The sequence below is a fragment of the Poecile atricapillus genome, chromosome 3 (genome assembly GCF_030490865.1).
Source record: "Poecile atricapillus isolate bPoeAtr1 chromosome 3, bPoeAtr1.hap1, whole genome shotgun sequence".
NCBI classification, from domain to species: Eukaryota; Metazoa; Chordata; class Aves; order Passeriformes; family Paridae; genus Poecile; species Poecile atricapillus.
In genome coordinates, this window is record NC_081251.1 from 84,295,977 (window position 1) to 84,323,497 (window position 27,521).

Consider the following 27,521-nt stretch of genomic DNA (forward strand, 5'->3'; position numbering starts at 1 on the left):
TTCCCTCTCCAAACAGACAAGCACCTTTAAAAAGATACTATTGGCTAGTCCTTCCCCAAGGGATGAAAAATTCTCCTACCATCTGCCAGTGGTATGTGGCCCACATCCTGTCACCTGTGAGGACCCTGTTCCCAGATGCTGTCATCCTCCACTACATGGATGACATCCTGGTTTGTGCTGCTCACGATGACTATCTGCACCGGACTTTACAAAAAACTATCCAGACAATTGAGGACGCTGGATTTGAGATCCGTGAGGACAAGATCCAGCACACCTGCCCTTGGACCTACCTGGGACTCCAGATCCGTGAGCAGACCGTCGTGCCCCAGCAGCTGACCATCAAAGATGACCCCAAGACCCTGCGGGACTTGCATCAGCTCTGCGGGTCCATCAACTGGATACGCCCTCTGCTTGGGATAACAACAGAAGTCCTTGTGCCCCTCTTCAACCTGCTCCGTGGCAGCGAGGCCCTCGACTCACCATGCTCCCTCACGCCGGAGGCCCGGGAATCCATCACCAAGGTCTAGGAGGCCCTGTCTTCATGGCAAGCCCACCGCTATGAGCCCAGCCTGTCCTTCCAGCTGGTTATCCTGGGTAAGGCCCCGCACTTACACGCGCTCATTTTTCAATGGGACATGGCATTGAAGGATCCTCTCCTTATCATCGGTGGCTTTTTACACATAACCAGCCCACTAAGACTATTACCACCCCGCAGGAAATCATGGCTGAACTCATTAAAAGAGCTAGAGTCCGTCTCCGCACTCTTGCAGCCTGTGAGTTCACATTCATCTTCCTCCCATTGGCAACTGGAAGTTTGGAGCCTTTGCTCCAAACCAATGAGAGCCTTCAGTTCACTCTCGATAGCTATTCAGGCCAAATTTCTATACACCCACCTGGCCACAGACTTTTCAAAACCACATTCAATTTGGTCCCCAAATCATTACAGAGCAAAACATTGCTCCAGGCCCTGACAGTTTTCACAGATGGCTCAGGGAAATCCCACAAGTCAGTCATGACTTGGAAGGACCCCAAGACACAGAAATAGGAGTCTGATGTCCAAGTGTTCGAGGGATCACCACAAATTGCTGAATTAGCAGCCGTTGTCAGAGCCTTTGAGAAATTCCAAGAACCTTTCAATCCGGTGACTGATTCGGCTTATGTGGCTGGAATAGCTATGAGAGCAGAACATGCATTTCTGAAAGAGGTCTCTAACCCAAATTTATACCAATTGCTTTCTGAATTAGTATATCTTATCTCCCACAGAAAGCAACCTTACTATGTCATGCATGTGAGGGCGCACACTGACCTCCCAGGTGCCATTGCCGAAGGAAACAGGAGGGCAGACGCCTTAGCCGTGCCTGCTGCAGCAGCCAATGTCCCTGACATTTTCGCACAAGCAAAATTGTCCCACCAGTTCTTCCACCAAAACGTGCCTGCACTGATGAGAATGTTCAGACTACCCAGAGACCAGGCTAGAGCAATAGTTGCCACCTGTCCTAATTGCCAATCGTTCCAAATACCGGTTGTTAACTCCGGGGTTAACCCCCGAGGACTTAACAGCTGCCAGATATGGCAAACCGATGTCACTCACGTCCCGTCCTTCGGGAGAGTCAAATACATACATGTCTCCGTAGACACCTTCTCTGGTGCAGTGTTTGCCTCAGCCCATGCAGGAGAAAATGCCAAGCACACCATCCAACATTTTCTCCTTGCTTTTGCTACCCTGGGAGTCCCAGATCAAATTAAAACAGACAATGGACCTGCTTACACCTCTCACATATTAAGAGACTTTTTCAATGAGTGGGGGGTGAAACACACCACGGGCATTCCTCATTCCCCTACAGGGCAATCAATAGTAGAGAGGACCCACCAAAACCTGAAAAGAGTCCTTGATCACCAGCGGGGAGGAACAGAAATCATTTCTCCCATTGAGAGGCTCTGTAAGGCTCTATATGTCATGAACTTTCTAAATTGCTCATCTACAGAGCCTGACCCCCCTGTAATACGGCACTTCTCTAACTCAACTCATGCCAAACTCACAGAGAAGCCGCCGGTGCTGATCAAGGATCCTGAATCACAACAGACATCAGAACCTTTCCCATTGATTACCTGGGGGAGAGGGTATGCGTGTGTGTCCACACCATCAGTACCTAAGTGGCTCCCAGGGAAAAATGTGAAATCTTATTTAGGCCCTACAAACCCTGCACCAGATTCAGAACTTTCAAAGTCTCCTGAGACCCACACAGGTCCAGAAAAACAGCAGTCCACGGCAGCCTGGAAACGGAGACGTCGTCGGAGTCCACCGAACCGACCTGCCACCAGACCAACAACCAGACAGAGGCCAAACCATCCTGCTACCAGGGCCGCAACGAGACGACTGCCAACGTCACGCCTGACACCGTGACAGTACACAAGTCTTCTTAACTCCCTCCCCCTTCCCCTTCTTGCCCTCGTTGCCTAGCCCAAATTGCTAGTTTGCACCAAAATGCACCTCTGTGCTGCTGCTGGTGTCGGGTCATGTGTCCCCAATACACAGAATAACCTTGTTTATAATTGTTTGGGTTTTTTTGGTTTTGTTTTTTTTTTAAAGAGGGGGGAGACGGGAGAGGAAAGGGAGAAAGAAAATAGCTCCCCCCCCCTCCAAAAATCAGAGCTAATCTTTTATGTCCTATTGTAGAAAATGGAGAGCAAAACCATCCTTGAGTTCCTGATGTTCCTGATTATCTGGATGCTCCTGAAAACATCAGCTGTAGAGGCCTGGCTAGTAGCACAACCCCAGGAGAACGTGTGGATCACCCTCGCAAAGACGCCCCAACAAGAACACATGTGCTTGTCCATGGACAGCGCCACCAACCCTCTGTCATCCTGCCTGCCCGTGGACATGGCTGTGAGGAATCTGACAGACTGTGCTGCTTTGACCTCTCCAGCCCCAGTGAAGGCATCCACGCCCGCATCCAGAGACCCCAACACGCGGTCTAGGAACTCCAGACTGAAAGGAGCCCCAGTGGCTTGAGGACCTTTTGGGAGCTAAGGGCTCAAAGGATGGGTTGCCTCCCTCCTCAAAAACATTTTTTGGGTTTTCCTAATTGTTATTATCTTCCTGAATATGTTTTCACATTTTAAGAAGCTATTAGCTAACTCTCTAGGAGGTGCCTTTTTAATAAGTGAAGAAGGGGGAGTTGTGGGTGCGGAGGAGCCCGTGGAGCCCGAGATCCTGGCTCTCCCCTGGAGGCAAGACACCTTTCACTCAGAGAGACACAATGTATCGCTCCCAGGGATCTTTGAGTTAGTTATGTTAAACTGTTGTGCTCCATTGGTGTTCCCCCCTGCTGTCCCACCTGGATACAGGTATCTCAGGCTTCCCCCTGCCCCTCTCCTCTCCAATAAATATCCCAGGTTTTCCCCTGTTCGGTGGATTCGCTGTTGCCGGCACCCTTTGACGAAGCTCTGCCTGAATAAAGGTTTTGCTTGGCGGAATGGTGGACCAGCTTTCTCGTCCCTGCTTCCCGTGTCGCCTGCCCGCCGCTGCCGCTGAGCTGAGCTGGAATCACTCACCTGCTCGAAGCTGCTCACGTCCTTCGACCCAGCCCTTTTCAGGGCTGTTTCTCTAGAGAAGTTGTGGTGCTCCAGGCTTTCCGTCGCCGCGGCACACGATGGCACTCAAAACAAAAAGAGAAGGTAGAAATCCTGTGGCTTGATCACTAGCCTGGCTCTAGTATCTTTTCCTTACATCCAGATTCATTGCTTCACTAGAACCACTAGTTTCAAAACCTGAATTCCTCTGTGCCTGCTCCAAAGTTGATCCATATGTTAACTGTGCAAGCTGGGGTTTTCAAAGCTGAAAATATGCCTTGGGCTGTTTTAATGTTTCATCTAAATTGGGTCATTCATTTCTGAAGAGAAGATTAGGGGAGAAACAAACACCACTGCTCTGACCATACTGAGCAAAATTCTGACAGATGGGTGGTTGGGAAGTGCAAGCCTACTTGTTGGAGACAGGAATCAGTTTCTGTAAAATTCCACTCAACCTAGCTAGAACTGCCCCAGTGAAAAGCCATGCATCTTTTCAAACTCCATGACCCATCTATTTTCTGTAGAGACTGGCTGTATCTGGACTGCTCTGTCCTCAGAGGCACCTGTGTTTGCTGAGCTTGTTCTGCCTTCCTGTAGCTCCTGCAGCCCAATTTAACAGCACTTCTAGAGGGTGATTTTTCTGGTGCAGCTGTTACTCTGTTTTATCATGGTAAAGTTTTCAATCCACAAAGCATCCTACAGCACTACTTCTGAAAGCTCTGTTTCCCCACTTCCCCATTTTCTAGAGGAGTATTCCCTGGGATGCAGGTAAGGGTAAGGCTGGAGGAGGCTTTCCCTCCAGGTGCTGCCCTAGCTACTGCTCATGGTGAATATTAGGAAGGACTAAATGAGGGAAATACAAAATGCAGGAGAATGATCTCATGCTGCCCAGCCCAAGAGACTGGCTTTCTTTCTTCGTCTGTCACTCTGCTCCTTGCTGTCAGGGAAAGGTGGCATAAGGTAAGGTGTTCATTGAGAGCAACTCATTTCTCCTTTCCTGAATAACGAGCCTGATTTGTGCTGTTCCTTATTATAACCAGATGGATTCATGCTTTAGACACATAAAATCCCATGTAAACCCTGAAAAATCAGACTTCAAGATCTTTGCAAATCTAGCATCCCAAATGAATGATAATTTGGAATGAATTCGGCTTTTTTTCTGTCCCTCAGTTCATCAGGTGTGAAGAACATAAAGCCACTGGATTCAGCAGGGGAAGCACTGATGAATAATTCATTAATACCTGTGGCACTCAAATGCTGTCATGAGCAGAACTTGGGAAAGGCTTTGAGAAAGATCGTGACTCTGCTGAAGGCTGTGAATGATCTGGAGCCAGAAAGGCAGAGGCAAAACTGAGGGGATTGGAGCAGTGGGAGTCACCATGAGCAAAGAAAAATTACTATGTGTCATTGTGGTCTCTCAGTCTGGGAACCTTCTCCCTGGTTCCTCTGAGGAGAGAAGGCATGAGGATACTCTGGGGATGCCTGGTGATAAGACTGGAAGTGCTGAAGAACAACCATGCCCTGATATTTGGGAATGGGATCCCCAGATGGAATGAGTGGGTCATCTCCACTACAGCGTTTCATCATGCAATTTTCACCTATAAAGAAGCACCAAGCTGAAGAGAAGAGGCAAATGGCTGTCCTTGTGGGAATGTAGTATTAAAAGAGGAGCTCCACCAAGCCCTAGCTCTATTCTGTGTGCCAAGCTACAAGGCAGGACAATGTCAGCTGGCTTACCTGTCTCCATGCTGCTGGCCTTTATGATACTTATCCACTGTGCAGCCAGGCATTAGACTGGGAGCAGGCAGCTTGTGCCGTCAGCCCAAATGCAACTAACCTGCAAGGGAAGGAAGAACATGTGGTAAATATTAAGTAGTGCCTAGCCATTAAGCACTTCTGAAAAATTTCAGCTTGGGTATACAAACTCACGTAACTGCTAATCAGTAGATGATCTCCCAAGTGGCAGTTTGTGTCAACAGAGTGGATTAAATGCTTGTGCACACAGTGCAAGGCAAAACCATCCCCAGAGCTCTTCTCCTCAGATAGGGTTCCTCCTGCTGTTTCTGACCCCATATAGACAGTTCTCTTAACTCCCAAACTGTCTTTTCCCTTAGTGCCTCGAGATGCTAAGTTATTGATGGTTTAATTCCGAATATTGGAACTACAAAAGGGCAAGAGTTTTCTGAGAGGTGGATTACATGTACAAAACAAAAAAAAAGGGTTCTTTGGCTATAATGGGGTGGTCCTTCAGTTGCTGGGCAATTCAAAGTATCTGACATGCTTCTCACGGCACAGTGGTAGTATGAACTCCCTTTATGCCACAGAAGTCCATACCTTACCAAAAAAACCAAAATAATCTAAGTTATGGGAATAATTCACCTGGAAGATTGGTGTGGAGGTAACACACATCCCCAGGTGATCCAAGTGTCTGAAACCCTTGTCACTCCAGCTTCCTCCATGGTATATCACCAGTACATCAGGACATGGATCTGCAAGTGTCTCTTGGCTGTCTTGGCTCCAGGTGGACAACCTAGTCAGGTCAAGCAGTGAGATACTACTTAGCACCAGGTCAGGAGTTACCTATTTGGGATAGAAGTACACTTTACAATAACCTGCACAGTTTGAGCTAATATTTGTTCAAGAAGTGCCACAGCAATGGTGTTTTCCACTGGAAAGCTCCAGTTTATTGAAATCCAGAATGTGTAGCAATAAGAGCTGACTAGTGAGGGTAAAAAAAACATTGTGCAAGAACATACATTTGTAGGGAAGGAAAAGTTCATAGACTGTCAAAACCATGACAAAATATTTGTGGCTTTCAGTTTGCAGCAGCTTTTCATTCTTGAAATGTTAGTTAATTCATACATAGAAGAAGAAGAAGAGGGGCATAAAAGCCTTGAAAGCTGTAAAGGTTGAAGAGGCTGCGTGAATAGAGGTCTGTAGCCTTGGAGCTGTTGGAGAGGCACTCTTGCCACACAAGAGCCAGGCTGTCTGTCAGATGAACAATATCGTCCATCTCCTCAGAGGAGTGCCTGGGCAGGCTCTCAGCCCTGAAGGGTAGCCAGCATCTGGCTAAGAGCATCCTTTCCAAAGGGCCATTTGGCAGTAAAAGGACACATTGCCACTGGGAAAAGGGAGAAACACTGTGACTCCCTCTCCCTGCTTTCCCCTCTAAAGCCAAAGCTGGATCCATCTCTCTCCCTGTCAGGCTGAGGGGAGGGAAGGAGAGAGGAGATCTGCCAGCAAGGAGGGCTGTGTGATAGCAGTCTGTTTGTAACCCTCAATAAATGCCAGAATGCAGCCAGCGTGAAATGAAGAAATATTGCTTCTGGTAAATATTTATTTTGTATCATAAATTAGCATACTTAATGTGATTAAAAACAAATTTATGTGCACATTTCCCCCCCCCCCCCCGCCAAGTCTGTCAAATTACAGCTTAGAATAACTAGTCATAAAGAATGTGGCCTAATTACCAAGCATCCCAGCCTACTGATGCTGTTTGATAACTACTCTACAATGGGCTTCTGAAACAAGGATTTCATTCTTCTTTCTGCCCTCCTTCAGATGAAACCAGCATCTTTCTGTTGGTGAATACCTGAATGCCTACATCCCAGAGCCAGCCTCGAAATTCCTTGCTTTTCTGAGATGGGGGACGAGTGAGTGATAGCTGTCAGCAGAGGCACCCCTGTCATGTGGGGCAGTTTTTCCAAGGCAGGCACTGGGGAGTCACATACACTCCTCAACTCCTTGTCCCGGCACCTGGGGGCTTGCCTGAGGTGAGAAGAGTGATGGGATGGGAGGGCTTGGATGAAGGGTGACTGAAGAGAGGCATCCGGAAGGGCAATTGGAAAGGTCTCAAGACAAACAGGAAAGGGGTTAATCCCGATCTGGCATGTGGCTGCTTAATTGCTTATCCCGGGACTACTCAGGGAGTGCCTGCTGCCTCTGTTCACCAAGGCACGCATGAGATAAGACTTGCAGCCCTCGTTTTAAAGAAAGATGACCCATTAGCAGTAGGAACAAACAAAAAACCAAAACAAACAAACAAACCAAACCAAAACCAAAACAAAACACCAAAAAAACCCAAAACAAAAACAACCAGACAAAAAAGCAGATGGTGCCTTGAGAAAGACAGCCTTCTTGCTACAGTAAAACCAAGTCTGCCTTCCTCAGCCCTGCACAGGTTGAGCCTGTGGAGAGGGGCTGCCGGCTCCTGAGGACCAGAGTTTTGGGAACATGTGTAGCTCATTTTGTCCTGAGATTGTTACTCCCAGTGATCCCTGCATCTTGTGCTCATGTGCACCCCTGTCTCACTCTGGCCCTATCCTTGCAGATCCATTCTCCCCCCACAAGCATCCACGGAATCCCAGGGGCAGGGTGAGTGGGGGACAGTTCCTGGGGTGGGTCCTCAGGAGACTGCCTGCCTCAGTCTGGTTGTCTCTGAGCCCCTTGCTCCCCTTCTCCTTAGGGCAGAGGACACGGTGCTTTTAGGACCTGCTTTGTGTGACTTAATTTAAACACTGACCTTAGTATGAGACAACTGATGTCATGGAAGAGTGTTTTCCTCACCTGACCAAGCAGAGACCACGGGGTTACTTGCTGAGATAAGAAAAACAACAATGAAATGAATCCTGTTCTGAGATCTTGTTTCCCCACAAATAGAGGCTAACCAAGACAAAGCAGAGGAGGAGGGCAGATAGTATTAAAGAACAACAGAATTAACTCTGATTGGAAGCATTTCCCAGGAGGCTTTTTGAAAGACACTTTTCATCAGCACACAAGAGAGGCACTGGCTTTGTCTGCCTTTGTCTGGGATGCTTTACCAAGAGGAATGAGGGCACAAAGAGATGAGATTTTGGACAGAACCACAGCCAAAAGGGTCACACTGGAGCTGAGTTCCCTGGAAATTCATAACTTTAATTGCTGGTGTTTTTGATAGCTTGGTTGAAAGGAGGAGGTGTAAGGAAACCAGAGGCTTTAGGGATAAACTTTGTGCGTATCTGAAAAGGCCCTAGGGACTTCTGTTCAAGCCACCCACATCTGTAAGGGCAGAAGAACAGCACTGTCTTACTGCTTCCATCCCAAGTGGGACCAGACACTTTGGATCCCTTCATAGTTCACTGGCTGGTGAGGCACTTTAGGTGTGAGGAGCACTAAAAGTGCTGTACTGCTGCTGGGCTGAGACATGCTGGTTGCCTGAGGGAGGCCAGGAACAGAGGGAAGAGGACCTGGCTGGCTTAGGAAAGCCTTCCCGAAACTCTGCAGTAGCCTCTGTCCACCGTGCTGACAGTGCTCCCAGCTTTATGGAGACCTCCTTCTCTTACGGAAGAGGGCAGAGAGGATCTCCATGCTGACACTGCAAATGCAGCAGCCCCAGGCTCTGGTTTCCTAATTGCTGTGCATGGCAGGGTCCTCTTGGGGATCCAGCAAGGAGGGTTATTGAAGATAGAGAAGGCTAGTGTTTCATTTAAGTCATTAGAGAATTCCTCGGGGAGCTGGAAGGAAGACAAAGTGAGAGGTATAGTGGGGGAAGAGAGGGAGAGGCAGGAGAAGAGGATAAAAAAAAGGAATGAAGGAAGGTGTAGGCAAAACAAGGTGGAAATATGGTGAAGTATCTTGAAAGGAGAAAAAGAAAGAAGAGTGGAGAGAAAGAAGTTTGGGCAAAAAACTCTTTCCAATAAACATTTTTGGGGGAGTAGCAGATTGTTTTTTGTATCAAACATTATGCTTTGTAGATGGAAAAAAACCACAAGTTTGCATAGCAAATATATACTCTCTTGTCTTCCTCTGTTTCCACATAGGAAAAAATTACATGCCTGAAAAAGTGAGGTATTTTAATGGATTATTTTTAAGAAAGTAAAAAAAAATAAATTTGTGGTTGTAAAGCAAAATATAAGAAAAAGAAAGTTTTAATGATTTCTGCTGTCATTCTGAATACACAAAGCAAAATAACCTCACCGTAGCTATTTCACTGCTGTCTTTTAGCAGGGGAAGCTGAGACATGCCCAGCTTCATGGGCTGACTTGAGGGCAAGCTGTGAGTCTGTAGAAAATTGGCTTGCAGGCAGTGCCACACTTGAAATGACCTCCCTGCTGGCCATGAATCGTGTGCATCTCAGCAGCTCAGCATCTCTGTGAAGCCCAGGAGGTAGAGAAAACTATGGTTTCACTTGCCTTGAGTATGGGGAATGGTAGAGGGGCTGGATTAAACTAGGCAGCTGTGCCTAGTTGCCTTACAGAAAGCTACCTCCTTCCAGGCTGAATTGCACTGTGCTTTTTCCCCACCACACACAGTACATTTGACCTCACCCGCCCCAGCTGCATCCCACCCCAGTGCCAGCTGCACCCTTGCCCTCAGGGAAGTGGGCACACTGGTTGAGAGCTGTCCAACAAGGTTGTTTCTGCAAATGAGGAGGCCAGGGAGGAACATTTAATTGCTGAAGCTCACTATGTTTTCCAGAGCTTGCAACACAGACTTTTTCAAATACGGAATGCATCAAACCTAATTGCCCTCCAGGCTGGCCTGCTCCTTAATTAGAAAGTGTTTTAAAGCCCCATGTCAACTCGTTGCTGATAAAACTGCTTTGCAGTATGAAATGAAACCCAGCTGCCCCAGCACCTTGCAGCACTGCTAGGACCAAGACAGGAGCACAGGATGCCCAGTCCTCTCCCTGCAAAGAAATCCCACAGGGCTGTGGAGCTGTGGGGTTCAAGGGTGGCCTCTGCTTCTGGCCAACTCATCTTCCCTCAGCCTGTTTCCAAACAGAACAGTCCCACACACTGGATATGTATGCTTCCCTGGGAAAGAAATTCCCCTACTGGAAATCCCAGTTCAGTGAGGACATGAGTGGTTGTCTTGGGTTCATTCTTGAGACTGTACAACAGGAGAGCATGAAGGGGCAAGCAGGGGAGGTGCTTCCAGGCTTTCCCTGGCATAGAGATGCCACTGCATCAGCTCGAAGCTGCAGCAGATCCATGGCAGAGAGAGGAAACAAATAGTCTCCAGCACAATTTCTTCCTTCTGAATGTGCTCCCCTCCTCTGCCTTTCCCTGGTCTGCCATTGTAATTTTCCAGCTGGCTGGCTCCACAAACATCTTAATTTCATGCCTGCTTGTCAGGGTTGCTTTTCGAAACATCTGAATGACATTAGCACAGTTAAAGACTGTGACAGACTAAGAAGCAGCAGCCTCCTGTGATCTCCTATTCCAGATGGTTAAGTGACAAATCTCACTTCTGATATCTTAACTTGAGAGGTGCAGGAGGAAAACATCTCCAGGGAACACCAACACCCCACCCCCAGCTCTGAAGGTTTACTGGGACCAGCTGTGGTTAATCCAGACAGAAGGAGACATGCAGCTGGTGCCATGTTCTTCAGAGAGCCTGGAAATATTCCACACCGCTCCCCCACCACCCCGACTTGTTACTGTATTGTATCAATTACATGCACAGCCATAAACAGCTCATCCATACCAAATGCTTTTTTCCCCCCACAAGTGTCTTTCACAGAGACTCTTCTCACTAGGGTGATACATTATCACATTGCTTTCAGAGGGTATTTGCAGTCTCATAGGAATGCTCCAAGCCCCAAGCCATTGCAGGATATCTGGGAAATTAAACTGCATTCACAGCAGTAGTGAAAGACAAACATTTCTGGGGGTGAGTTTAGAGTCAAAACTTGGAGGGGGGTGCATGTGTAAGTGTAATGTAGCAGAGGCTCATGAAGCCCCTGCTTACATCTTAACTGCCATTCTGGTTGCAGCTTTACTTCCCAGTGTAACGTCTCCTGGATCATATTGTAATAAATTATGTGTAAATAAAAATTCGTAAAGATATAAATAAGATGTATATATTGAAATAATAAAAAAAACCAAAGATGTGTTTGTAAAAAGAAAGAAACCCTCCTCCCAAGCCTGGCTGGGAGTTCTTCTCCGAAAGCAAAGGATTGTAGCCAACACCCAGATAACGAACATTAACTCGGAAAATAGACAGGATGGGAGCCATCAAAGACAACAAAAGGACTAGCTCGGGGGAGGAACCCAACTCCGGACCTGACCAACGTCTCTGCAGATCTCAGTTGTGAAACAATCAAAGTCGACAAAGACGAGCCTCAGAAAAGCATCCGCTGCTAGTCCTGAATCCCCCACCTGTCAGACCAGTGTTGGAGATACAATCACTGGAAACAAAGGGGGAGACTCCGCCGAGATTTCCATCGGCAGCAACCCCGGATCACACCACTTCAGCCTTGATAGCCCAAAATTAAAATACATACGGAGTCTCTCTGCATATGAGGAGACTCTGTCCAGACACTAGTTAGGTCTATTTTTCCAAACCAGGAAATCTATTCACCGAGCAATCAAGAACACTTGGTGAATAGAGCCTGCTTGGAATTTTAGCCTGAGGACTTAAAAATCCTATAAAACCCCAATCCTGAGAGCGCTCAGACGTGGATTTGGGAACACCTATACCTTTGGTATAGACCCTGTCCACCCAGCGCTGCGCTGCTTATTTTATTGTGGTTTTTTTTTCTCGTTGCTGTTTCTTATCAAAATTGTTTTATAATAAATCTTTTATTTTTCATTTTAATCCAAAATTGCCTTTGCATTTATAACAATATCTGGTTCCTGGACCTCTCATTAAGAGTCTCCTACTACCATCACCTCTAGGAGTGATAGAAGTGCACTGTATGACTAGTGCTGACAGGTTCAAACTCTGATAGCAAGAAAAGCTAGAAGTTTCTGGGTCAGTACAACAATTGTGTGTGAGCATGTTTATGGGTTGCTATTCTAGCTCTTGAAATGCAGCTGACTGCAACCTGAAGCACAGCAGCTGATTGGAAGAACAGGACAGGAGGTAGCAGGGAAGGAAGTGAAGCAAAATACTGTAAATCTGGGGAGGGGTACTTAGTGATCACCAACAGCTGGAATTTTGTGCCTCCTCTGCAGTATAGCAGTATTACAACGCTTCCTTTTGTCCATGCAATATAATGTAAATTCCCATCCTGGCTTGGGATCTGGATCCTGTTCTTTTTCATGCTGTAGCAACAAATATATTCTAGGTCTGCAGGCCACAAAAAATTCAACACACAAGGTCAATATTGAGAGGCTATGTCCTCCTATGCTCCCAGTTCTGTTCCCATTGCTATAGTTACAGGATCTGTGTGTTTGCTTCATAAATGCCATTGCCTCCCCTAATCCCTGCTACCCCCAGCCTCTGTTCCCATGCTTAGACATCTCATGGGCAGAAACTCACAGAGCCTTTCCTGCCAGCTCACATGGCTTGCCTGTGTCAATAACCTGGGCAGGGAGCTGAGCAGTTTTACTAGTCCCCAAACAGGGAAAAGTGTCCATCCTTCCTGCCCTGATTCAGTCTCCCATCCCTGAAGAGAGGGCTCCCTGCCTCCTGGAGCTGAAGTCATTAGCAGTCAGTCTGGGCAGTGGGAAAGAAAGACAACAGCTGATCAGAAAATAAAACCGGAGACTCTGGGGAGAGGAACTAAATCTGGATTTTACTGATCTTACATAAAATAGCAGCAACCTGGTAGTTAGATAATTGCTTTTGTAAAATGCTTGGATTTCAATGTAATGGTCGAAGGTTTTCTGGTGATGCCACTTGAATAAATTTGGAGTCAATGCAGGTACTGCTTTTGTTGCAATTAGAAGTTTGCTTTTGGTGGCAGGTGACTCACAATTGCAACTAATACTCTGTTCTGCACTTGCACTCAGCTGCTGCAGTCTGAGGGCAGGTCTGACTTTCAGACTCCTGAGAAGTGCTCACAAGAAGCATCCATCAGCATGCTCTACCTGCCTCCCTCCTGTTGTGACGGAGCACATCTATTACTTCAGAAATATCCTTTGAGCCTCTTAGAAACAGAAATACATGGGAATTAGTGTATGCTGTTGAAATCCTATCTTCTGTCCTCTGCAGATAGGAGGCAGAAATAGCGTTGGATCCAGACAGGATTACTCTGGATGGCTGAAACGATCCCCAGTCTGGTCCCCGAAGAATGATAGGCAGAAAAATGAATGCAGGGGGAATAGATGTCTGAAACCTTGCCAACAGAGAAATGTTTCAAGTTAGACACTCAAAGAAGATAGGAAATGTTCAAGGGCCCAAGAAAGGTAATGTGGCCTGATTTAGTTTGCCTGAGTGGCTCTGGGTGTGAGGAATCCCCTGCCTCAGCCTTGGCTTAGGGACATGGTGTTGCTCATTATCTCCAGCCTCTCGTCCCTCCCCATGGATCCTGGAGAAAAGTGACAAGCAGAACAAAATGGAACCTGTGGCATGGGAAGACAGCAGGAAAGTTCCCAGCCATGAGTAAACTGTGCATTTCTCAGCGCTTTTAATCTCCTTGTTATGGTAATGGGCTGATAACTGATTGTGTAGTTAAAATGGAATTTGGCACCAGGGCTGCCTTTTCTCTGACTTCAGAGAGAACCTGCAGTAAACAACCTGGTAAAGAGCTGTAAGGGTTGATGTTCTGCTTCAAACCTGTGCTAATGGGAATATGAAGAAGTGGAAGAGAATAAAGGGAAACTGAATTTATGTGGATAGAGGCATAAAATGGCCCTGGATAAATAAAAAATTACCATCCCTAGTAAGGGGATGGTAAGAGAGGTCACCCTGTGGGTGGAGATGAAAAGGCACGGGAAAAGTGGGAGCTGTGCAAATAAGGAACTCTAGGACCACTGCCTTCAGTGTACAGTGTCTGCACAATCCTGCTGCCATGGCTGCACACATAGCCTCAGCAGGCAACTGGCCGAGGTGACATTGGTGGTTCCATCATCCTCCTACCCCTGCAGGGGCACATCACATTCTTCTGATGTAGTTCACCTCTGTTAGTCCCAGCTGCTCACCAAGTCTTTTTACTACATTTATTTTCTTTTTCTTCTGCTGTTTTATTAATTCATAAATGCTGATTTTGTATTATCTGCTATATTGCCTGTTAGGAGGTCCAGCGTGAGCCAACATTTTGGCTAAGCATTTGCCTTCCATGGATTTCCTTTGATTTTTCCTAACATTTCAGAACTTAACTCCGTTGCTTTACATGATCTGACATGATCTCCCCTCCCCTCCCTTCCTTGAGGGGAGCATGAGGGAAGAAGGTAATTAAGGGGGTAGAGAGAGAGGGGCAAGAGTGGGTAAGAGCAGGGAGTAAGAGAGGAAGTTAAGAGAGGAGAAGAGAGCAAGTTAAGAGATTAAGAGAGGAGCGGGTAAGAGAGTGAGTAAGAGAGGCTAATTAAGAGGTAGAAAGGTAAAGAGAAGTTAAGAGAAGAGAGGAAGTTAAGAGGGCGAAGTTCTTGTTGCATTACATTATATCTTATTATATCATATTCTATATGAATATTTTAATTCCTAGTGACCAACCAGTATATGACACACATTCTATAGAACTTACATATAGCCTGTAAGAACAACTACATTACCATACAGTGTTACATTTTAGACTCTAAAAACCTTTCAAATTCTTCTCTTGCTGCTTGACCTTTGGATTCACTATCAGCAGAAGGGTATTGTTTCATCAACAAGGATTCTCCTGCACCTGGCTAGGATATTGTTCTTTGGCTATATAGTAACTAGCACTCAGTATCCTATAGCTCAAAGCAAGTTTTCAATTCTATTTCAATTCTAGGTTTCATATTTTCAGAATCTTTTGCTAAACAATCGTATTCATAAGGTTTCCCTGTTTCATCTTCCCCAACATTACCCCAATGAAAATAGATAGTCATGCTCTACCAATTACTTAACCCGCTCCATTCTCTTTTTGAAAAACAGAAAGGAAGAAACATCATTATGAGGATCTGCTTTTACTTTTTTTCTAAACTCACCATCAAGTACATTTGTTGGGGGACAAAAGACCCATTGAATTTCAAGGTCTTGGGCAGCAGCTACTTCCTCCATTAAGCAAGTGAACATGGAGAAATGAGGGAATGTGTATTGATTGATTTTACCAAGGTTCATTATAGGTTGTGTGGATTGAAATATCAATCTGACTTTGACATTAGGCAGAGAGGAAGCTGGACTCCTGAGAGGATGCTGTAATGAGAAGGCACAGGCTTTGGTGGGCTCAGCAAGAGGGGGACAGACAGCATCCCCAGATGCTGCAACTGAGGCTGTGTTCAGATGCTGCAGGTAGTCACGTAGTGCTCACAAGCAGCCTCCCAGCCCATCCTCTTCCACCTAGAGAACCATGGATGGTATAGCCATGGGCTGCATGAGGCCTCAGACCCCACCATGAGCACATAGGGATGGGATTGCCCAGGCCACCCAGGCACGCCCTGCCCATGTGCTAGCTCTGAGAATGACACTTAACATGACTCCTTCACAGGAGAAGCTTGTGGACTGCACTCAGCCTGTCCCTGAGTAATGGATGGCTCTTGTGCTTGATAAAATAGCAGTATCTATGAAGGAGTCCAATGGAACCTGCAGCCTGAAAGGTGCTTCTTAGGGAAAGTACTAGCTGTCCGGTATGATTAGTTGAGAATGCTATAGGGAGGCTTTTACCCAGCTGCATGTAGCATCTTCATGTAATGACAGCAGGATCTCCAAGCCTGCAGAAACTCCTTGCTGGCCTTGCCCTGCAAGTGCTGGGAACCAAGCAGGTCTGAGGGAATTATATTGTGATCCCCAACAGGGTTTATAGGCTAATGGATGTCTCACATTCACCTTTATTCTTGGTGTGTGTAGAATAAGGAGAATTCACTGTGTAGATAAGAGTGAGTTCAGCTCCTTTAGGTGAAGCGTTACTGCAAATCAAGCTGTGCTGATGCACACAGAACATGCTAAGCTGTGGAATGCCTTTAATTAATGGTAGGTAAGAATAACTTAACCAAGCTTGATGATGTACAGATAGGCAAACCAGCATGTGCAGTAATACAACCTTTTGATCCACAGCATAAGGTGGAGTTTCTTTTCTAGCTGTTAGGTCTAGGGTGTTTTTTCAGCCTGCTGAACACATAACATCTTTGCTATATGCATGCTTCTGTTTGCACTAATATCTTTAGCAGAGGTAACAAATGTTTTTAATCTGCAGGATGCTGTTTGTCTGATGTACCATGAGTCAGAAATACATCCCACAGGAGTCTGAGATTTCTTTCCTTCCCAGAGCTGTCAGTAAATCCAACAACACCATCCTACAGGTCAAGCCCCTTAACCAGCCTGGCTGTTGTCTGGGAGAGTTTGTGACTTTCTTCAGTTCTGACAGTCAAAGTCCCTTCTGCTGGGAGAACCTCCTTGTCCTTTTTTGTCTACACCCCAGCTCCCTCATCCTAAACTTTGAACTTGTCAGACATTGTCCATCAACTTGGAACAAAGAGACACTGTTTGCTGCCTGCTTGGCTGCCTCCTTCATATCCCTGTCACTGTGGTTGCACACCAGATTCAAGGCAGTGTTCCCTGGTGTGAGCTGGGCTCTTGTCTTTTCTTTCCCCTCCACTGAACATCATTTATGTCCTTGTCACCTCTCTGATGCCATGATGCCTTCTCACCTTGCCTTCTCCCTGTCCTCTCCTCGTTAGATGCCACTTCCAGCTGTTACATTGGTATCCTTCCCTCAACACAGTCCAAGGAACACCCATTAGCATAAGACTTCCCCTCCTTGCAAGTCACAGGCAGACCCATTCCTTTTGGGCTTAGTGTCTAATTTTAGCATTATTTTCTCTTACAGCTACTCTTCCCATAAAGTCAGAAGTGTCCCTGTCCCTGTCAGAGACATTATTCTCTTGGCAGCAAGCAGATATTTTGCCATCATAAAAGCCAGACTTCTCAGAAACAAGCAACCTTTATTAGGCACTTGGGATTCTGTGATGCAGGGTCATTAGGCTAGGCTGGCATGAAAATGCTCACAAACACAATAGCTGGGGGTCCCTCTCCAGCCTTGCATTGGGCAGCAGAGGGGTCTCCCTTTCCTTCCTGACACTGCTCTATACTGTGCCTCCCAAGAAATCGCACAGATGCACAGACCTGGACTAATGCCATGTAAGTGGTGCCTCTGGGAGCAGCTCCCTCTTTTTCTTCCTAGTTCCCAAGGTGTAGGTGATCCCTGCCGATTTGCCTGGGGATGACTCTAATCTTGGTCCTTACTCATAGGTTTTTACTCTAGCTTTTGTGTTTCAGAGAGGCATTTAAGTTCTGGGGAGAGCAGAGTGCAGCAGAGGTCTCCCCTAGCTCCTCTGGGACAAAGATGTGCTTCCCTTAGCAGGCATTCCTGGGTCATTCTACATCTCTTTGAGTATAGCTTTTCACAGAAACTGCCTCTATCGTCTCTGAGCTGACTGACACCCTCTGTGAAGTGAGCTGCCTTTTGGTAGCACTGCACTCATGGTATGACAGGGCTGTGTATTGAGGTTCTTCATGAGGAAAGGCAGCCTATGAATTATTTAAGCACCTCTGTTTCTGATTAGCTTATGACTAATGCTCGTTGCACTAACCCTTGAGACGTAGCACATTAAAACTAACACAGAAAATATAATGGATTTAATTGCTTTCTAGGTAGCAAGGTACACACAGAGCTTTTGTAGACTTTCATGTGTTTGTTTTGCTTTTAGTTTTAAATAGGTATGCTGAAAGAGAGCTCAGAAAGTCTGCTCAGGGACTAGGAGTCCACAGTGGGCCTGAATCATTTTTCAAGGTCAACAGGGAACTACAGGGAGTGAATACCGCAATAGAAAAGGGAATAGGAAAGAAATCTTCTCATTTTACATTAACGTTTTAAAAACCTTAAGACCAGGAGCAGGGAGGAGATATTGCCTTGAGATAGCCTAGGGAATGAAGGGTGCATAAGCAACACCAGAAAATTTTATATCATGTTGAAAAAACACAGAAAATAGTGTTGGTGGAGCTCAGAAACCAGAGCCTGATGTTAGAACAAGTTAATAAATGCCTGGTATGCACTGACCTCTTTGTGGTCTGTGGCTGGAATTGGAGGCCATTTCTCCTGCTGGAGTAGATCTGTGACAACCCCAGGTACCTACTGCTGACCAGAGAGTGTGAGTCTTCTGTAACATCTCAGCTACTAAACACTGTATAGATTGAAGACACCAGCTCAGGACCTGGCAATTCAGATATTTAACTAGGAGTTTCATGTAGGATTTGGATTCTCAACACTACAGTTTTCCAAATTATTCCTGTACCTATTAGCATACTCCCTTGCCAGGTGACAGAGCTATCTTTGGGTCACTGGAGACCACAGATACCTTTTTGTCTGCTTCCCTTCTCTCTGTGGGTCAAATGAGTTGAAAACTCTTAGACTGTGCTTTTCTAGTGACATGCACTGACTGTTAGCTGTGTGCTGGCTTATTAATCACCTGAGTTATATTTGCTAAGAGTCTTAATCACAAAACCCAAGCAGCAACAAAAAAAAGAAAACTTCATTATTCATTGTATTATTCCACAATATCAGAGCCACCTGTGCCATGTTCCCAATGGTGTTAGTTTCCTGCAGACCTTTTCCTCAGCTGAGCTTCCTGTAAGTAAGACAGCTAGAACAAAAGCCACTTAGAACATCAGTTTGGGGTCCAGAAGGAACATCAGAATATTCCCTGCTGAGAACCTCAAACTCCTGCAGCCTTCTTCAAAACTTGTATCTGGTTCCAAAACTACTTCTTTTTTAATCCATCTTGGAGGGGATAACTAGGTCTTTCCAGCCTTCTGAATTCACCAGAAGGCCTTACCGTAGTCAGGATTTCACCAGATTTCCTAAAATAAGTAGGATTTTCCCTGGTCAGTGTCCCTGTTGGAAGCCTGCAGGGCTAAAACAAACAGCAATGGCTTTCAACATCACTGACATGGTGTGACATGAAGGGAGGCTTAGATGCAGGATGAGCAGCCTTGTAGTTAAATCCTGAAATGCCAACTGCAGTGATGCCTTGACAATTTTTAGCCCTGTTTTTATGACCATACCACAAAGCTTGTGAAACTGCTTTGTGCACCATAGTTCCCACTGGAGTATTCACTGTTGTTTGCCTGATTTCTGCAAGTGCTGCCTCACAGTCCACCCCAGGGGCAGCTGTACTGCAGCATAAAGAGACCCTGTTACTTTTGGGAGTCCCTTGAGAGGGGAGATGCCATAGCAGTGTGTTGATGGTGGCACAAGAGAGGCTGTTACTGGGGATCAGCTGCTCTCCCTCTCTGCCATATGTCTGTTTCTGTTTGCAGCCTGAGTGTAAATACATTTTACTAAATAAAAATGTCTTTAATTCAATGAAATTTCCAAAGCTGGTAGGACTCCAAAAGCAAAAGCAGCTCCAGGCACTGCTTTCCTGTTCTCTTTGACTTTTACCCTATTATGTCCAAACATCTCTCAGAAATTATCTCTTCTGCATTTTCAGTTGGCAGGGCTCACATGTTTAAAATACTTCTGTGCTCAGTTCAAGGAACACCATGGCCTCAGCACTGCTGCCAGCAAGATGTGTGCATGAGGCCATCCTGCTTTAGGAGGAGTCAGTTTAGCGGCATGGATGTCAGCACCACAGCATGCTGTTTGCTTTCCTCACCAGAGAACAGGCCTTGGTCTCTGAGATGAGGAGAAAGGGTGTTTCATCCTAGCACTTCCAGTCTCCTAATGTTCCCTGCTGCTGCATCAGAGCATTGAAGCTGGGCTGGCTATGGTGGGAGATATTCACCTCCAAAGCCACCATCCTTGGGAAAGGATAGTTAGAGCAATTATTGAAGAAGATGAAGGCACTCAGAGAGGAGATGTACAGTATCTCCCTCAACATCTTAAAGGCGTGGCACCAGTGTGTGGAAGAGATTTCCTTTCTCCGATATTGCTACAGGAACAATTTTCTACTCTATTGCTATGATCACTTGCAGGAAGATCATGAGCCTTACTTGTACATCCCTAGTGTTCCTTTGAGCTTCTTTTCCATAGTGACCTTGCTACAAAACATCCTGGTGAATCTGTCCTCTCTTTCAGCCTGTCAGTGTCAGCTGGTATGAGAAAGTACCTGTCCTTTTGCTACAGTTTGCTACAGCCCACCAAGGAATCTCTCTTTCTAGAGGTCCTGATCCCCACAGTACATGCGCTGTGCTGAACTAGCTGAAGCATAGGCAGCTGTACCCACCAGCTACAAGGGACACATGTCCTGGTGGTGGCCATATGGGCTGGGACCCCTGTATAGGGACTGTGAGGGGTTACCAGACTCCAGCAGGGCATTTTCTTCTTTTCCATGTGAGTCTATGGCCGCCACACAAAACTCCTGGCTGTGCTCTTCCCACAGACACCCAGCATTGGAGCATTACAGAGTGATGTGCTCTGGCACTGTGCATTAGGCAACTTTGACATACACTTAACGGTTGTTTTCAAACAAAGACAAAGGCAGTCATTAGTGTGCAGACATTATCTCATCCATCCTAGCAGAACCCACTCTGGCTTCCTCAGTGCTCCTTATGGCAGCCTTTCCATGATGACAGGAGGATGGCTCATCTGTATGATTCCTCTTCACTGTACTTAACTGCTGCTCCCTGCAGCCAGCACCACAAAAAACTGTTTTCTCCTCACAATACTTTCAGGCTTGGGATTAAAGCAGCAAGAAGCCAGGGATATTTCCCTTCTATACAGTGAGGCTGTTGCCACTGAGAGCCTTCATTTGACTGGCTGAAACTTAAGAATGGAACTTGCGGATCTGCAATCAGAGCCAATCCTTTGTATTCACTGGATGCTTTCAGCACTCACCTGGACACAGTCCCCAGCCATTCCTACTAACATCATTTCTTGCAATGAGAGCACTTTGCTTTTGACAGTTGTCCACAGTATGCTTTTTGCAAGACTCTTGCTTAATGTGTTACACAGATCATATGATATAGTCACAAATCCCTGGCATCTTTAGTGCTTGTTTCTGGGGATATTCCAATTTCTTGAGCAGGTTTGGGGTCAAATCAGCCTCACTGTATAATCACTGGTTGGAGGTGGTTTTATTTCCCTGAGCACAGACTACCCAGTTCCTTCATGCATCATTTATATTCCCTGCACCCTGGCAAAGCTCTGGCCATTTCTCTATGCCAGCCACGTTTTCAGAAATGATAATTTTCTTTCAGATTCTCTTTATAAAAACAGAGCTGCTCTATCATCTCCAATGACTCTGAGGATAGGTGATTTTATAAATTTTCCACAATCTCAGCAAATGCTTTGTTGGCAGATATAATAGACACTGTTAAACTATGCAGCAGATTATAAATTTTAACCACTATTATGATGAGCAAACTGCCAGAATTTTTTTAGATGTTATGCATTGTTTCCTCTCATAGCAAAAGGTGAGCAGTTTTCTCCCAAGACACTGGAAAAGCCTGTTTTGCGAAGAGCTGAACATGTTTAATCCTTTCTCCTTTGCCCTCTGCATGGGTGGATTCCTCACATTGCTGTACCTGCCCTGTGCAGCTCCCTGTGCTGTATGAGTGAGTTTTGTGCCTCTCATTCAACAGTAGCCTAGAAACAGGATTGAGCTGAACTGCAAAAATGGATGGAGAGAAAATGGCTGTAAGTCCTGAGGGCTGGTTTGTATCAACAGCTTTGCAAAGAGATGATTTGTGCACCCATATGGGTAGAAGACCCACCCTCACCTTTTGTGCTGCTACCCATGTCTCCTTCCATCTTTTTTCTCTTGCAGAGTTACAGCAGAGTCTGCCAAATAGTGCAATGGGTTTGTATGGCATGGACCATGTTGTGGTTTAACCCCAGCCAGGAACCAGGCCCTGCACAGCTGCTCACTCATCCTCCACCAGCAGGGTCAGGGAGAGAATTGGAAGGGTAAAAGCTGGAGAACTCGTGGACTGAGATAAAGAGAGTTTAATAGGGAAACCAAAAGACAAACACACAGGCAAAGCCATACAAGGAATTAATTCACCACTTCCCATGGGTAGGTGTTCAGTCATCCCCAGGAGAGCAGGGCTGTATCACAGGTGCCCTGTATTTGTCTTTGGGAAGACAAATACGTTTACTGCAAACATCCCCTTGCTTTCCTCCTCCTTCCCCCCAGTTTATATCCTGAGGTGAATGACATATGGGCTGGAATATCCCTTTGGTCAGTTAGGGTCACCAGTCCCAGCTGTATCTCATTCCAACATCCCATGCACACCCAAATTCCTTGTCAGCCATGGCAGTACAGAAAGCAGAAAAGGCCTCAGATCTATTCAGGCCTTGCTCAACAATAACAAAAACATCTCTGTGTTATCAGCCCAGTGTTCAGTACAAATCCAAAACATAGCCCCATACCAGCCACTGGGAAGAAAATAAACTCTACTCTAGCATGGGCCAGCACCCTCATCTTGGCTGGGACCTCTGTTGCCATGGCTCAAACACTGCCAATCTGCAGGCAGCTTGCTAGCAGGCTGCTGACACTTCCGTGTTGGAAGAATGTTAGCCTGGTGGGTTCTGTGCAGGTTTTTGCCTTAGCTGGACTATGAAGCAGAGGGTGGCTGCAAACTGAGCAGGTGAGGCATTATATGTACTTCCTCTTTTCTCAGGCCTAGGTTTCTTTCTAAAGTTTGGGTGCTGGCTGGCTCATGTAACTGTTCTGTGAGCCTGGACATCTCTAACCAGGCGACAGCTTCACACCTCTTTAGATTTTATAGGCTGGCTGATGAGTATCTGAGGATGCTCAGCCAATTAGCACAACTCCAGAAAACTTCAGAATCCTCCCACTGTCTCCTAACTCTCTGCTTTCTGATCCCATTGTTTTCAGATGACACTTCCTCTGACAGCTGGATTTTTCTCCTGGTCATGCCTTCTCCTCTTTCTGCTCTCTGCAGCTTGCAGTCAGTTCAGTGGATGGAGGCATTGGGACAGGAGCAGGACAGGAGCAGGAGCTAGATGGACAGAGCAGTCTGTGAATGTGAGATCCATAGTCCCCAGTGTCTTGTGCAGAGGGTGGGGCCTAGGAGTTATGGTACTGTTCAAGATCAAGAAGCTGGACACAAAATCCCTTCACTCCTGTGCTGTAAGGTGGAAGCGTTGGGATGGCCAAGTGGTCTCTCAGGCAGAAGCAACCGAAGCAGCAGGAGAAGGGCTTTACTGATATCTCTCAGCCCCTGGTCTTCAGACAAAGGTGATAAGGTTACACGGACCATCCCAGTCCCAGTGTTCCTCCAGAGAGCTCTATGCTCTGTGTTGATGTTGTCTCTGCAGAACCATTCAGGCCCCTGGAGTACTGGGAGGGATGGATTAAAGCAGAGAACACCTGAGCTGAGGGAAGGCCACAGGCCATGATGCAACTGAGCAGAAAGGCAGCTATTTAGTCTGCTGAATGTTTTATAGTGCATTCAAGGACTGAGAGCACTATCAAAGCTGGACATTATCCATTTAGAGTCTTGTCTTCAAACAGTAAATGATAACCCTTTCAAGATGAGCTGCTGATATGTGAAGAAGAGAGGTTGTATGAGTGATATGGGAAGAGAAACTAAGAAGGCTGAGCACTCTTACCTGAAGGGCAGAAGGGCACAGAGCCCAGGCATCCCTCTGGCATCCCTCATTTGGATGATCATGTCATCATCCAAAGCAAATTTCCCAGCAAATAATATTTGTGTATTAAATTGGAGAAATTTGAACCCAAAACTCCCCAGAAGGGAGGGTTAGCTTAGCTTATTTATTTATTTATTTATTTATTTTAACTACAGAAGTCAGTAAAGCCTGAGTTAGTACAAATGGCTTGGGAATGAAAGGTGAAATAAAAAGGACTGTTCTGGATTGGGAATGTGATGCCATAGGCACTGGCATGCAAGGGAAGGCAACATGGGCCTGAGGAAGCTGAGGAAGGGGTTGTGCTGTTGGGGAATTAATGCTGGGATGAAGATATTGTGGGTAAAAGGTAGTTGTATTTGTGGGGAACAGGGTATAGGAAGTTTTGCAAATATCTGCAGGGAGCAGTTGGACCCATGAGCCGTGGGGGGGAAAGGAGACAGCAGTGGGAGAGGGCAGCACTTCCTTCTGCAGGAGGTGTACGGAGCAGGTGACAAGCATCCACACAACAGTAAAGCTCACTGTGTGCCTAGTCTTGCTCAGACACGCACAGAGACAACTGCTGCATAGAAAAACACACAAGCCATGTATCCAAGCAGTAAACAAAAGGGAAGGGAGAACAGAGGGCCTTTGTGAGCACGGGAGATGCTGTACTGAGCAAGATGAATATTGCTTTAGGCCCTTATCTCAATCCCGACAGTGGCTGATATCAGATGTTTCAGTAAAAGCTGCAAAAACTATCTTCACAGCACATCTGGGCACCTGTGTGATAGCATCCCCACAGGGTTTCTTCCTGCCAGACCCCATTTGCTGATCAGCCTACACATGGAAATCTGAAGACTGAGAGCTCTCGTCAGTTTTGCTCTGGCTGATGTTGCAGCCAGAAGGACTTTCACTAATATAGCGCGCTAGCCCAGCTGGTTTCTTTCCCCACTTGCTCTATTCTGTGTGTGATATGGGGTCCTCAGCCCTTGTGGCAAATTCAGACCCATGAGCTATTTCTCTACTCCCTGTGTTGAGACAAGGACAGCCCAAGATGGACTATACCTTTTCTAGCTCCGTCTAATAGCCATGGGTTGGGGGCTCACCCATTCTTCATCCAGCTATTTTAAACGCTTTGTAGCAGCATGCCACCACTCTTTCCCTCTGTGGGGGGCCATTCCTGAAGGATGGGTTAGCAGGAGTGTAAAGAGCAAACCAGGTGATCCACATACCACTGCCATGGAAGTAATGGAAGGTCCAACAATGCTCCACAGCCCAACTGGAGGGTGTATACCAACATTTCCAGGTGCTTGAGGCATTAAGTCTGCTGCCTTCATTCTGCATGTGGCAGGACTGATGAACAGAGGAAATAAATTTGAGGAAGTATCCCAGGAACAAAGGACAAGCATCTGGGTTTTACTGACAATTGCTGATCTGGGATTTATTGGCAATTGCTGAGCAAGTTGATGGAGTGCAGCATTATTGTGAGAGATCTTTGACAGACCCTAAAATGACATTACATAAGATACCAGAGTGTAATGTACAAACCTATTGTACATAGATCTCCTAATGGAAAACCGACACTATCTATTCATACTCAAAGCACAAGGAGACCTGTAAGAGATGGTCCAAAGATTCTCTCATCTGTCTCACGACTGTCTGTAGAACAGAGACGGAGACCCTGAATATCACAAGGGACTTTTTTGCAGGGGTTCAGGCCTAGCTGAGGTGGATATTTGCTAAGTGATTGTTTGCAGGTGGTTGCACAGTCCACTGCCCTCATTCCTGCTGGTGAGCAGAGTTTTGTGCATGGTACCCTGTGCAATGGGTTTCCACGACACACTGCCCTTGTTCCTGCTGGTGAGCAAAGACTTGCAAGATGTGGTTTGCTCTGTACCCTACACCTGCCCCCTGTGCAATGGAATTCATCACAGTGGTCATCAATCTCCTCTGTTTTTGGCCCTATGCCCCTTGCTTTGTAAAAGACTATAAAATTACACCCCAAACTTACCTTCCTTTGAGATCTCCCCAGTGGACAGAAGCCTCTGTGTCGTTGGACGGCTGAGTGGACTTTGATGTTGGTAGCTATAATCCCCTTACTCTCTTTCTCTTATGGTTTGCTTTCTCTTCTTTTCCCTCTATCGCATGTTAGTGCTGATGAGCACTCAATAAAGTGTGTTTTGCTGTTTGAGTCCCTGGTGTGCTGATAATCTTTTGTACTCTAAGATCGAATGAAAGAACCACATCATGAATCCCACCTTGTGGATCATGACAAGACCAAAGAAAAAAAAAGAAAAAAAAAAGGTATAAACTTTAAAGGTTTTGTTTGGCTGTAAATGAGAATTGCTCCTGGCTCTCTGTACATGATGCTTTTCTTGAGAATTTCTCAGCACGTTGGGTGATCACAAAATCACAGGTGGTGAAACTCTGACCTAATAGATTTTCTGGGCTAAGTCCTCCCCATGGATGTGATCAGATGTGAGCGTGGGACTGCCTTCAGAAAGACCTTCCCTCTCCTCAGCATATTCTCAGTGTGAGAAGTTGCAGAATAAACCACAGGGAACCTTCTGGCTCTCAGTTCCTCTGACAGACTGTTGATAACACTGGGAGGTGTGGGGCTTTGTTTTCTCCTGTCCCTTGCATGCACACATAAATACATGCATGTGTGCAAGTGCCAGTGGTTTCCAGGTTCTTGAATCTGTGATTTCCCCCAGCTGCAGGATTACACTCCCAGACAGCAGAAGTGGTTTTGTTTTATTCCCCATGCCTTCCCTCAAATAACTGATTTTGGGGGAACACACTGCACCAATTCATTCCTACTCATTGATGTCCCTTCTGTAAAATCCTTGACCATGGATCACAGTCCCCCTGGCCTGTTAAGTGTGTTTGGGTTCACACCACTACAGCCCCAGGCAGGGGCTGCATCTCGCTGTCCCCGCTGTGCCCACTCCTGGAGGAGCCCCAGGGAGGTGAGCACTTGGCTGCTCACTGGTGCCAGTTCTTTGGATGCCTGTCCACATCTCCAATCTGCCCTCCGTGTCCTGCTGCAGTCTCCAGAGGAGGCTCCCTGACTTTCACTCCCTGACTTCATCACAGGGTCACAGCTGTGTTGGCTGTGCATTGTCACTTCGTAGCATGCTATGTGAGACCAGCTGAGGACAGCAGGTCATTCACAGGAGTTTTAGCACATGGGACTTGGCTGGGTACTCCAGCTACATTAAAGTCCACGGGCAGATAAATCAACGGCTCTCCAGGGATGATCTCTCCATGTACTAGCCCCTTCCCTCTTTCTCCTGGCCTTTGTGGTGAACTCTCAGGCTCATAGGGAGGTAAGTAAGGACACTTGAAAGCTGTGGTTCACACTTTTAGGCCTATGCTGCCTGATTTTTTAAGGCTCAGAATTATTTGCTGCTGGGACACCATATTTGTACTTTCACAGCTGCTGTAGTGCAACAGTGTTCATGCAAGAGACAACACACAAAAAGCACAGCCTCAGGAAGAGCCTGCTCTCCATGGGTTA

General features: G+C 46.4%; 1 protein-coding gene across 1 annotated transcript in view; it reads right to left on the reverse strand.

The window, feature by feature from the left end:
* MDGA1 (MAM domain containing glycosylphosphatidylinositol anchor 1) overlaps nt 1-27,521 on the reverse strand; it is a 192,138-nt gene that overhangs the window by 46,220 nt on the left and 118,397 nt on the right. Inside the window, exon 13 of the mRNA XM_058836468.1 lies at nt 5,311-5,410. Within this exon, the coding sequence (XP_058692451.1) occupies nt 5,406-5,410 (5 nt within the window). The 3' untranslated portion in view covers nt 5,311-5,405. The remainder of the gene's footprint in view (nt 1-5,310; nt 5,411-27,521) is intronic.